Source organism: Hyla sarda, chromosome 6 (genome assembly GCF_029499605.1).
Source record: "Hyla sarda isolate aHylSar1 chromosome 6, aHylSar1.hap1, whole genome shotgun sequence".
NCBI classification, from domain to species: Eukaryota; Metazoa; Chordata; class Amphibia; order Anura; family Hylidae; genus Hyla; species Hyla sarda.
Window position 1 is genome coordinate 273266294 of NC_079194.1, and position 13035 is coordinate 273279328.

The window sequence follows — 13035 nt, forward strand, 5'->3', positions numbered from 1 at the left end:
ATTTAGGGTTTTTTAATTTGGAGAAAAGTCATCTTAAAGGGGTACGCCGGTGGAAAACTTTTTTTAATTTAATCAACTGGTGCCAGAAAGTTAAACAGATTTGTAAATTACTTCTATTAAAAAATCTCAATCCTTCAGTACTTATTAGCTGCTGAATACTACAGAGGAAATTATTTTGCCTTCCTCTGGATCAACACAGTAGGATTTTAAATTGAACTTGATAGAGTCTTTTTTCAACCTTACAAACTTTGTAACTTTTTGGAGACTATTCAAAGATTAAACAAATATTTGACTAAATATTCTACTAATATTCATTGTCCCATCCTCATGCAGGACCAACACAAATTCCAGACAAACCTCGTCTGACATTGAGAAGGCCTCGCCCCTTGCATAACATTATAGCTCCGAGTTGGGCTCACCCCCCGAATAACACTCTAGCCCCAAGTTGTGTAAAAAAAAACGTATTCAACTTTTCTTACTAAGGTTCATTAGGTCCGGTTGTGGAAGGCTTTTTCCATCCAGGCATTTCATAGACAGCTAACATTTTAAAGGGAATCTGCCAGTTCTATATCATGCTCAGTCCTGCAGGCATGAGCAGATAGTTGAGATAGATATCTGGGAAGAGAGAGAGCGATAAAAAAAAATTATACAAGTCTCATAGAGACAGTATGCAAATCTCCCCTACTCCTCCTTGCTTGGCTTCCAACCCTTAGCTCTGTGTGTCAATCAGTCAAGGCAGGGAGGGGTGGTGAGCTTGAAATAATTTTATAACTTTGATGCTTTAAACCTGAGGATGACATAGAGCTTATAGATTCCTTTTTAAATAGCCGCCATGTCATGCTGCATTGCTAATGCAGAGGCTGCCGCAGCTTTTACCAGTGCTGACTATTGATTGCCAATACTTGCAGAAAAAAGATCTTGACCAAGTCTTCATTGGATAATTTTTATCCTTATGATCAAGTCACTTGAGCTCTTTTTTATTTAATTTTTTATTTTTATTTCTTACTTACAGTATACAAGACGAAGAAGTTCTATGGCATCTGATCAAATTAACACACCTAAACCCAAAAAACATACCACAGATTCTGTGGTCGCTAATGCTGAAGGAAACCCAGAATACAAACTTTTAATACAAGGTAAGATGTCAGCTGTTGGTAGTTGAAAGGTCTGGTATTTGTTATCTTTAGGATAGTTTCACATACATGCTATTTTTTATTTATTTTTTCATAAAAAATGTAATGAAAATTGCTGTGTTTAAGATGGCACCATTTGTTTTTTGTACTATAAAGAAGCCTTTGGAAAAAAAATGCCACACACTAACCCCGTAACGACGCTCACGTAAATGGATGTCCTTAACACCAGGACATATATTTACATCCTTTACATGACCGCGAGCATAGGACTGATGCTGGGGTCATGCGTGGCAGGTCCTGGCTGCTATAAGCAGCCAAGGGCCCACCGGTAACGGCGCACATCAGCGATCGCGCTGATGTGTGTCATTAGAATCTCAGATGCTGTCATCAATACAGATCACGGCATCTGCAGCAGTGCTGTCACTAGAATGAATGATCGGATCTCCCGCAGCGCTGCCGCGGGGATCAGATCATCCATAATGGCAGATAGAGGTCCCCTCAACTGCCTCCGGCTGTCTCCAGGGATCTTTTGCTCTGGTCTGAGATCGAGGAGACCAGAGCAGAAGATGACCGATAACACTGATCAGTGCTATGCCCTATGCATAGCACTGAACAGTATTAGCAAACAAGTGATTGCTATAAATAGTCCCCTATGGGGACTATTAAAGTGTAAAAATAAAAGTAAGAAAAAGTATTTAAAAAAAAGTAAAAATAATTGTAAAATCCCCTCCCCCAATAAAAATGTATATTGTCCCTTTTTCCCATTTTACCCCCAAAAAGTGTAAAAAAAAATAATAATAATAATAAACATATTTGGTATCACTGCGTGCGTAAATTTCCGAACTATTAAAATATAGTGTTAATGATCCCGTACGGTGAATGGCGTGAATGTAAAAAAAAATTCCAAAATTGCTTCTTTTGATTTTGTAACATTTTACTACAAAAAAATTGATAAAAAATGTATTAAAAGTTTTATATATGCAAATGGAGTATCAATAAAAAGTACAGATCACAGTGCAAAAAATTAGCCCTCATACCGGCGCTTATACGGAAACATTTAAAAGTTATAGGTCAGCAAATTAGAGGGATTTTAAACTTACTAATTTGGTTAAAATGTGTACGATTTTTTTAAACCGGTACAACAATAGAAAATTATGTAATAATGGGTATCATTTTCATTGTATTGACCTACAGAATAAAGAAAACATGTCATTTTCATCATAAATTGTACAGCATAAAAACAAAACCTTCCAAACTTGGTAAAATTTAAGTTTTCTTTTGAATTACCCCACACAAATAGTATTTTTTGGCTGCACCATACATTTATGGTATAATGAGTGATGTCATTACAAAGAAAAACTGGTTGCACAAAAAACAAGCCCTCATACTCATCTGTGGATGAAAATATAAAAGAGTAATGATTTTCAGAGGAGGAAAAAACGAAAACGTAAAAATTTTATTTTTCCTTAAGTCCTTAAGGGGTTAAAAGGGTGCTCCGTGGAAGTTAAGAAAACTAAAAATGCCCCAAAGCCACCACAATACCTGTTTTGTGTCCCCTGTAGTTATCCATGAGATTTTTTCCAACTCATGTGGCCCCTGTTGTCTTCTGAATATTCTTTTCCCTTGCTTCCAGCACAGACTACAACTCCCAGCAGTCAGTGTGGCTCTGTGTAACTGCTGTCAACCAATTGCTATTACTATCTGCCTGCATGCTCTGTGTTATTGTAAACACAGTGTACAAGTCTTTTCTTTTAAACTATCCCTCCCCCAGCAGTAAATCATGCTATGCTCTGAATGGCAGCAGTCAGTGATTGGATCTACAGCAGGCAGAGTGCAACGTTATGTGTGGAGTTGTGACTGAAAATCTTCACAGGAGACTGGGTAGTTTTCCTGCCGCCAAGACCCTCACACAAGGAGGGGAATGGGAGGTGTGGCTGTGAAGCCAGACCCCTTGACAAGACAGAAACCCCATGATCTTTGTCTTCCAGGAGGTTGGGGGCTACTCTTAATGAGGGCTTTGCACAAAGGGTGGATCTGATTATGACATCTTTCTCTCACTCCCTGCATGTGATGGCTGAAAGAGGGGAAACTGCTCTATATACCTAAAGAATAATATTTTGACAAATAAATAAGTTGGTGAGAGGGAATGGATAGGCTATGGGTTTAGTTCCCCGTACCTTTTTAATACCATACCCAGAACATACTGTATTTTGGAAAGTAAAAAAAGACCATCGACTCTTAGCAAACGTTGGTGAATGAATAGAGTGATGTCAAGCCATGTCTGTCTAGTTCATAATTGCTTAGTACCTGAATATGTTATTTTTAATCTAAATAATGTTTTGTTCCTTTTGTTTAGAAGTACAAAACCTGCACAATCGTGTTATTTACTGTGAGTATGAATTAACTTCTTTCCATGGATGGGAAAACTAATAAGCTGGTTCCTATGTGTAATGATTCGTGTCAACTTTCTAACATACTGGCCCTCATTTACTATTGCAAACCCGACAGGTTTTGTCGGGTTGTGCGCCAGTTTCGGGCGCATTGCGCTTGAAATTCTGTCTGCGCCAGAATATGCGCCTGAAATTCTGTCTGCGCCTGAATTTGCTCCTGAAATTGCGCCTGAATAGAAAAAAACCCCAACTAACTCTCCATTTTGCTAAGAAAACCCAAAAAAAGGGCCATCTGGAAAAGGGGGCGTGGTCATAGAAAAGGGGCTTGTTCCCGACATTTTCACAAAATCCCAACATATTTACTAAAGTTTCCACAGAAAATGTGGTGGATTTCAGCTGAGGAAAACCCTACAGGTCAGAGCATGTGTAAAAAAAAACAAAGTGTAGGGAAAGTGGAAAATGTAGGGAAAGCTTAGTAAATACCGTGGAAAATAAATTGTAGGGAATTAAAACCCACAAAGAAACCTACACAACACTCTTAGTAAATAAGGGCCACTGTATTTTCTTTTACTGAAGCTAATACTACACGTTACTGAATTTCTATCCAGTCTAGGCAACATTTTCTAAAGGTTACGTCAGAAAAGCAAATCAACTGCAAAATATGTACATGTTACATATGATGAGTTTTTTTTTTTAGTAGTGCTGTGGATTTCCTACTTTGCAAAGGGAAGATGAAAGCTGCAGGTAGTGCAGAGCCAATGTGTATTAAAATTTTGAATTACATAAATTTTGCAGGCTAAGGGCTCGTTCACATGGGTGGATCCACAACGTATTTTACGCAGCAGATTTTTCGACGATGGACACCTACAGTGTTATTCAGATGTGCTTGCTCGGAGCGGCAATCTGACGCCACGAGAAGACACATTGCAATGTGTGAGTCGTCGCGCACATGCGCAGTATACTCACTTACATTGCGGCTGCTCTCGGACTAGCTCATGGCGAAAGGGGAGCAGCAGTGATGTGTGCGAGTACACCGCGCATGCGCGATACGACTCGCACATTGCAGCAGTGTGTCTGCTAATAGCAGCGGATTGCCGCTCCAAGCAGGCACATCTAGTGGCACACTTTAGGGGGTCCATCATCAGAGGATCCGCAGAGTAAAATACGCTGTAGATCCGCCCGTGTGAACGAGCCCTAAGGGTGTGTTCACACGTGCGTATTTTTTGCTCGTATTACGCTGCGGAACTGCTGCTGAAGGACCGCTGTATGCTGCCTTTACAGGTGCCTGCTTGGAGCAGTAATATGCTGCTACAAGCAGACACACTGAAGCGATGTGCGAGTCGCTGCGCATGCAAGGTGTAATCGCACACATCACGGCCGCTCCCCCTGCTCTATGAGCTAGGCCGAGAGCTGCCACGATGTGCGAGTATATCGCACATCGCAGTGTGTCTGCTCGTAGCTGCGTATTGCCACTCCGAGCAGGCACCTGTAAAGGTAGCATACAGCAGTGTAATACGCGATGGGGATCCACTCGTGTGAACGTACCCTTAGGGTGCGTTCACAGGTGCGTATTTTTGCTGCAGATATGCTGCTGCAGATTTTGCTGCCCAATGACTTCAGAGACTAGCAAAATCTGCTACAGCAAATCTGCAGTAGAAAATACGCACATGTGAACTAACCATTAGGGCTTGTTCACATGTATGGATCCACAGTGTATTGTATGCTCTGATGTGCGAGTAGGAAAGCGAACCCCAACAGTCCTAGGGACTCTAACTTTGGGGACTAATAACCAAGGCACAGTATGAAATACGGTGCCGGGACACCACTCCAAGCAGGCATATCTGAGACGCACTGTGGGGGTCCATCGTCGGCAGATCCGCCCGTGTGAATGAGCCCTTAGGCTGCAAAATTTATGTCAGATACATTCTGAATAGCTTCTTTTATTTTTGAAAAGGCCACTGAGAAATGAAAGAAGCAATCTAATTGGTTGATATGTGCAACTCAGTAACTTTTCCTCTCGACAGGTTTTGATAAATCTCCCCCAAAGTGTTGAACATAAATATGCAATAAAATAGTTAAAAGTGAACATAGAATATGCATTTAAGCCAAGTTATGTGTTATTTTCTGGGTTTAATCAGACATATAGGCCCTGATCTACCAAGAAAGGAGCATAGTTTTCTTCATGGGTTTTAATTACCTACAAGTACACTGCTCAAAAAAATAAAGGGAACACTAAGATAACACATCCTAGATCCGTATGAAATATTTTTCATGTTTCACCGAAAAATAAGACACTGTCTTATATTTATTTTTCCTCAAGAAGACACACTATGGCTTATTTTCAGGGGATGTCTTATTTTTATTAAGTATGGTGCAACAATACAGAGATCCACAGACTGTTGCTGGTTGGTGCTGGGAAGAGCGACCCACAGTGCTGAGTTAAATGGCAGCCACAGCCTCATTCTTCCCCCTGAGGACCCACAAAGCAGAAATTTCTGTTCCTCACTTCACTGAGGAGACTTTTACTTTCTGTCTCCCTCTATGCCGTGGCTGGCAGCACGAACAGAAGGACCAAGACCTGACAGGGGGAGCCATCCTTGTTGATGGTGCTGCCAGCACCTCTCCAGTCACCTCGGAGATAGCAGCTGTCACGATGGAGCAGATGAGAAGGACTGCCTGTCTTCTTTACCACTCTGCGCTGGTACGCTTAACCGCGCCTATTTTTTATTTTCGGAGGATGTCTTATTTTCAGAGTATGGCTTATATTACAACAATGCTTAGAAATTCTGCTATGGCTTATTTCATGGGTATGTCTTATTTTCAGGAAAACTGGGTAGTTAAATGTGCTGACAACAAAATCACACAAAAATTATCAACGCAAATCAAATTTATCAACTCATGGAGGTCTGGATATGGGGTCACACTCAAAATCAAAGTGGAAAACCACACTACAGGCTGATCCAACTTTGATGTAATGTCCTTAAAACAAGTCAAAATAAGGCTCTGTAGTGTGTGTGGCCTTCACGTTCCCGTATGGCCTCCCTACAATGCCTGGGCATGATCCTAATGGTCTCCTGAGAGATGTCCTCCCAGACGTGGACTAAAGCATCCGCCAACTCCTGGACAGTCTGTGGTGCAACTTGGCATTGGTGGATGGAGCAAGACATGATGTCCCTCATGTGCTCAATCGAATTCAGGTCTGGGGTACGGGCGGGCCACTCCATAGCATCAATGCCTTCCTCTTGCAGGAACTGATGACACACTCCAGCCACATGAGGTCTAGCACTGTCTTGCATTAGGAGGAACCCAGGGCCAACCGCACCAGCATATGGTCTCACAAGGGGTCTGAGGATCTCATCTCGGTGCCTAATGGCAGTCATGCTAACTCTGGCAAGCACATGGAGGGCTGTGTGGCCCCCTAAGAAATGCCACCCCACAACATTACTGACCCACCACCAAACCAGTCATGCTGGAGGATGTTGCAGGCAGCAGAACGTTCTCCACAGCATCTCCAGACTCTGCCACATCTGTCACATGTGCTCAGTGTGAACCTGCTTTCATCTGTGAAGAGCACAGGGCACCAGTGGCGAATTTACCAAATTGGTGTTCTCTGGCAAATGCCAAACATGCTGCACAGTGTTGGGCTGTAAGCACAACCCTCACCTGTGGACGTCGGCCCTCATGCCACCCTCATGGAGTCTGTTTCTGACCGTTTGAGTGGACACATTCACATTTGTGGCCTGCTGGAGGTCTTTTTGCAGGGCTCTGGCAGTGCTCCTCCTGCTCCTCCTTACACAAAAGCGGAGGTAGTGGTCCTGCTGCTTGGTTGTTGCCCTCCTATGACCTCCTCCCCGTCTCCTGATGTACTGGCCTGTCTCCTGGTAGCACCTCCATGCTCTGGACACTACAGTGACAGACACAGCCAACCTTCTTGCCACAGCTTGCATTGATGGGCCATCCTGGATGAGCTGCACTACCTGAGCAACTTGTGTGGGTTGTAGACTCCATCTTATGCTACCAATAAAGTGATAGCACCGCCAGCATTCAAAAGTGACCAAAACATCAGCCAGGAAGCATAGGAACTGAGAAGTCGTCTGTGGTCACCACCTTCAGAACCACTCCTTTATTGAAGGTGTCTTGCTAATTGCCTATAATTTCCACCTGTTGTCTGTTCCATTTGTACAACAGCATGTGAAATTGATTGTCAATCAGTGTTGCTTCCTGAGTGGACAGTGTGATTTCACAGAAGTGTGATTGACTTGGAGTTACATTGTCTTATTTAAAGGGGTACTCCATCGGAATTTTTTTTATTTTAAATCAACTGGTGCCAGAAAGTTAAGCAGATTTGTAAATTACTTCTATTAAAAAAAAATCTTAATCCTTCCAGTACTTATCAGCTGCTGAATGATCCACAGGAAGTTCTTTTCTTTTTGAATATCCTTTCTTTCTGACCACAGTGCTCTCTGCTGACACCTCTTTCCATATCAGGAACTGTCCAGAGCAGGAGAGGTTTGCTATGGGGATTTACTTCTACTCTGGACAGTTCCTAAAATGAACAGAGGTGTCAGCGGAGAGCACTGAGGTCAGACAGAAAGGAAATTCAAAAATAAAAGAACTTCCTGTGAAGTATATAACATCTGATAAGTACTGGAAGGATTAAGATTTATAAATAGAAGTAATTTACAAATCTGTTTAACTTTCTGGCACCAGTTGATTTAGAAAAAAAAGTTTTTCAGTGGAGTACCCCTTTAAGTGTTCCCTTTATTTATTTGAGCAGTTTATTTTTCCACGGTATTTACTAAGGTATCCCTACATTTTGCACTTTTCCCTACATTTTGCTTATTTTTACACATGCTCTGATCTGTGGGGTTTTCCTCAGCTCAAATCCACCACATTTTCTGTGGAAACCTTAGTAAATATGTTCGGAAAATGTCAGGGACACTGCCTCCTTTTCATTGGCCACGCCCCCTTTCCCCAAAGGCCATGCCCCTTTTCGGGTTTTCTCAGTGAAATGGAGAGTTGGTTGGGTTTTTTTCCAATTCTGGAGCAAAATTCTTGTACAGATTCTGGTGCAGACAGAATTTCTGGCGCACAAGCCGACAAAACAGGTTGGGTTTAAGGTCGAGTTAACAATAGTAAATCAGGGCCATAGTGTTTCTACCTGGGTTTAACATAAATATGCATTAAAATCGTTGAAAGTGAACGTAGAATACACATTTAGGCCATATTGCCTGTATTATCTGGGTTAACCATACATATAGTGTGTTAACCTGGGTTTAACATAAATACATATTGAAAGTGTTTATAGCGAATGTGGAATACGCATTTTAGGCCAAGTTACGTGTACTTTCTGGATTTAATCAAACATGGTATTTCTACCTTGGATTAACATAAATATTAATGGAAAACATTAAGAACAGGGAATACAAATATAGGTTAGGTTGCCTTTATTTTGTGGGTTTAATCAAATATATAGCATGGTTACCCAGAGCAATAACTTGTAGCTTCAAAGACCTGATGCAAATCTGTAGCAGGGCCCCATGTGCCAAATATAATACTGGTCTCTTATGGGGCAGATGTGTTTTGGGGCCCTCTTAGGCACCAGGGCCCCAGTGCGACTGCTACCTATTTACCCACTATAGCTAAGCATAAATCTGCATTAAAAGTGTTGAGAGTGAAAGTTGATTGTCAGTTTTTGGTGAGGACCAGATCACACCAAAACATAAAATAAAAACTTCCAAATCTTCTTCAATAAAAAAGTATATTAAAAGAATGGTTGGCAGAGGAAGAGTAGAGCAAAGAGCACCCCTGCTATGTCCTCTGCCAGTAAGCATGTTGGTGGCAGTAGCAGCTCTGTGGAAACCACCCATTTGCCAAGGCTTTTTGGCAGCAGCCTGGTGCCTTGTGGTAGTAGCAGCAACATCAGCAATTCAAATTTGTCACTGTCTTCCAGGGGTTGTGTGATTTCAGAGGATAATATGGGCCTTCTGGACTGGTCAACTCGTTCTCGTTCATCTAAGCAGGAGGAGGAGCCTGACGATATGACGTTGAGTCAGGTGACAGTGGATTCCTCATTGTCTACAGTTACATGGTGTGGTTGCAATGTCCATCTGAGACAGTCTATTTCATCATCTCTGTTTTTGCTTCCTTCCCCCTACTGCAAAGCAAAAGTATAGTATTAGCCACGAGGAGGAGTTGTGTGAGGAAAGTCAGCATTTGGAGTGTGTTGCAAAGGTGGTGGAGGTGGAAGCTGTGGACAAGCATAACAATAGCAGGACTATTGGTGGTAGGTGTGGTGGGGGTACTGTAAGACATCATGGTAGATATGCTGAGGGAGGGTAAGCAAACAGTCCTTAATGAGACATCAGAAGTTCATGCTGGGAGGAGTGGCGAGGACAATGAGGAGGAGTATGACAATGTAGTGTTGGACAGGACCTTGAAACTAAGTGAGGAGATGACATGTTAAGAGCAGGAGGGTTGTGGTACAGTAAGCAAAGAAGAGCAAAGCTGAGGTAGGGCCAGAACACCTGTCAAATATACCAGGCATAGGCCTGCTGGATGACAACACTGCTGCATCTGTTGGTTTGAGAAAAAACCTTCTAAAGGAGGGACACAGTCAGGTGGTGGTGTACCTGTTCAGTAGTCTTCCATGTGGAAATTCTGGATCAACTTAGAAGGGACACAATAGGGATATAGGTTGAACTTGGTGGACTCCGGTCTTTTTTCAACATTATGAACTTTGGTTGTATGTTACTATGTTATATTAAAATTGTGGCATTGTGCAGTCTCTGCAAACATAAAGTAAGCCGTGGCCAGGGTACAAGTATAGGAACTATTTTTGTAAGTACGCACATGAATCACAAGGCTGTGTGAGACAGTCAAGACTCTCCACAATGTGAAGAAATCTTGCCCCTGGTGTTCCTCCAGATCCCTCACAGCTGTCTAGCAGCATATTTTCCTCGTTAATGTTGTGTCCTCCTCCTCTATCCTGTCAGTTATCTATTGGAAATCTAAAAAGAGAAACAAAGGCGCTCCATGTGGAGTATCACCAGAAATCTGGTGGAGGGGAGTAGACGCTTACCAACTCAGGTTGTGTACATGCATACACAACAATGGACAGCACTTGTAGAAAACACAGGTATCCCATCCGCAGCCTTCCTAGTAAAGAATAGAGAACAAAGCAAGACTTCAAGGAAGATTAGGAATTCATTGGCGCTGACCGGGATGGACACAACTCAGGTGCAAGGACTTTAAACAGAACACATTTATTATCCAAGATGCATTGCGTTTCGCTGCGCAAGCGCAGCTTCCTCAGGCATGTCAGGTAAGGACAAACGCTCAAAGTTATATACCAGAGAATTAACCCTAAATATACACAATACAAATAATTTATTCATATAATACACTATATAGAAATGACAGAAAAATGTATATACATTAATTATAACTTAAACAGCAAAGAGCTATCATTGCAATCACATTATCTTAATCCACAATAAATTAAAACATTATGAGTGAAAAAAATGCATCAGAAGTGCTATCCAATATTCACGTTACTGTAATAATTCATATATTGGTTTAATATTTACTAGTGTTCTGCAGGTTATTACATGAACCAATATTGCCCATTATATATAAATATAGAACTAAAGAAAAATACATCCACTGCATAAAAATATTAAAGGGACAACTATTGATAGAAAATATATGTATAAAAGAAATAGATAATGCTAATAAAAACAACTATTTCTAAAAAGATCAAATCACTTTGCATCTAAATATTATCAGTGGATATTGTAACACTCACATTTCAGAAGACAGGAACACTGGTGGTAGTGGATCCGCTGGACCTGTGTGGCAGATGAGAAGGACCGTACCAGGGAGTGGAATCTAAGGTGCTGCTGGTTTTCGTCAGAGCCCACCGCAAAGCAGGATGGACTGGCTGCGGCAGGCAGCACCCAGGTCGCTACCCCTGGCACAGCTCAACGACACAGGGGCTGAGAAAATTCGAGGCACAGGAAGGATAAGGCAACTCGTGGTCAGGATAGCAGAAGATCAGGGCAGGCGGCACAGTAGCGTAGTCAGGAACATAGCAGGTGGTCAGTAGGCAGGCGGCAAAGAAGCAAGGTCAGGTAACAAAATAAAGGGTACGATACATGGCCAGGCAATACTCAGAAATGCTTTCTCTCAGGTACTAGGGCAACAAAGATCTGGCAGGGAAGTGTGGGGGGTGGAGGAATTTATTAACTGAGCCACAGGTGAATACTTAATTAATGGCCGCACTGGCCCTTTAAATCTCAGGAGGAGGCAGGAGGAGCAGGAGGTGAGTGAAAGGCTGGGACTTGCATGCGGGTGTCTCCCGCAATGCGAATCCCAGCCCCGCCAGCAGCAGAGGGAGACAGGACCATGCGCTCACGGCCGGCGTGTGGGGCCAGAGTGCTGATCCAAACAGATATTATATCACCAAGTATTTTCTATTGTTTCATTAAGACTGTGAGGCACTAAAGTGACCAGTTTATCAATCCAAAATGATTCTTTGTTTATTAAACGCTGATATCTGTTAGGGGAATCACTAGGAATAGATTCTAGTGTTATCAAACACAAGGAATCTAATGAACCATGATGAACAGTAGTAAAGTGCCCCGAGACACTATGGAGCATGAAACTATGTTTAATATTCCATCTATGTTTATTAATACAGGACTCCTGTTATGATTCGGCTAGCTGGATGTGGATCCTCTGTGTCAGCGAGGGATTGGCGTGGACCGTGACGGTGGACCGGTTCTAGGGTTGCTACTGGTTTTCACCAGAGCCCGCCGCAAAGCGGGATGGTCTTGCTGCAGCAACCAGGTCGTATCCACCGGCAACGGCTCAACCTCGCTGATTGCTGAGAAGGCGTGGGACAGAAGGACTAGGCAGAAGCAAGGTCAGACGTAGCAGAAGGTCGGGGCAGGCGGCAAGGTTCGTAGTTAATAGTAATAGCAGGAGGTCAGGAACACAGTAATGGTAAACACAGTAGTAGCTTTCTCTAGGCACTAAGGCAACAAGATCCGGCAAGGAAGTGCAGGGGAAGTGAGGTTATATGGACAGGGGGCAGGTGGAAGCTAATCAGACTGATTGGGCCAGGCACCAATCACTGGTGCACTGGCCCTTTAAATCTTAGAGAGCTGGCGCGCGCACGCCCTAGAGAGCGGAGCCGCGCGCGCCAGAACATGACAGCCGGGGACCGGGACGGGTAAGTGGCTTGGGATGCGATTCGCGAGCGGGCGCGTCCCGCTATGCGAATCGCATCCCCATCATGCATGTCAGTGCAGCGCTCCCGGTCAGCGGGTCCGACCGGGGCGCTGCATAGAAGAGAACGCCGCGAGCGCTCCGGGGAGGAGCAGGGACCCGGAGCACTCGGCGCAACAGTACCCCCCCCCCTTATGTCTCCCCCTCTTTTTGTCTCCTTGTTCCTTCAAAAGAGACGAGAAAATAGGGGACGCCTCTTGAGTCTCCTTCTGGAAAAAGAA

At 43.1% G+C, this 13035-nt stretch overlaps 1 protein-coding gene across 1 annotated transcript in view; it reads left to right on the forward strand.

Moving 5' to 3' along the window:
* Positions 1 to 13035, forward strand: part of LOC130277759 (transmembrane protein 272-like) — a 75282-nt gene that overhangs the window by 9766 nt on the left and 52481 nt on the right. The window contains exons 2-3 of the mRNA XM_056528507.1: positions 1013 to 1136; positions 3490 to 3522. Of these exons, the coding sequence (XP_056384482.1) occupies positions 1034 to 1136; positions 3490 to 3522 (136 nt within the window). The 5' untranslated portion in view covers positions 1013 to 1033. The remainder of the gene's footprint in view (positions 1 to 1012; positions 1137 to 3489; positions 3523 to 13035) is intronic.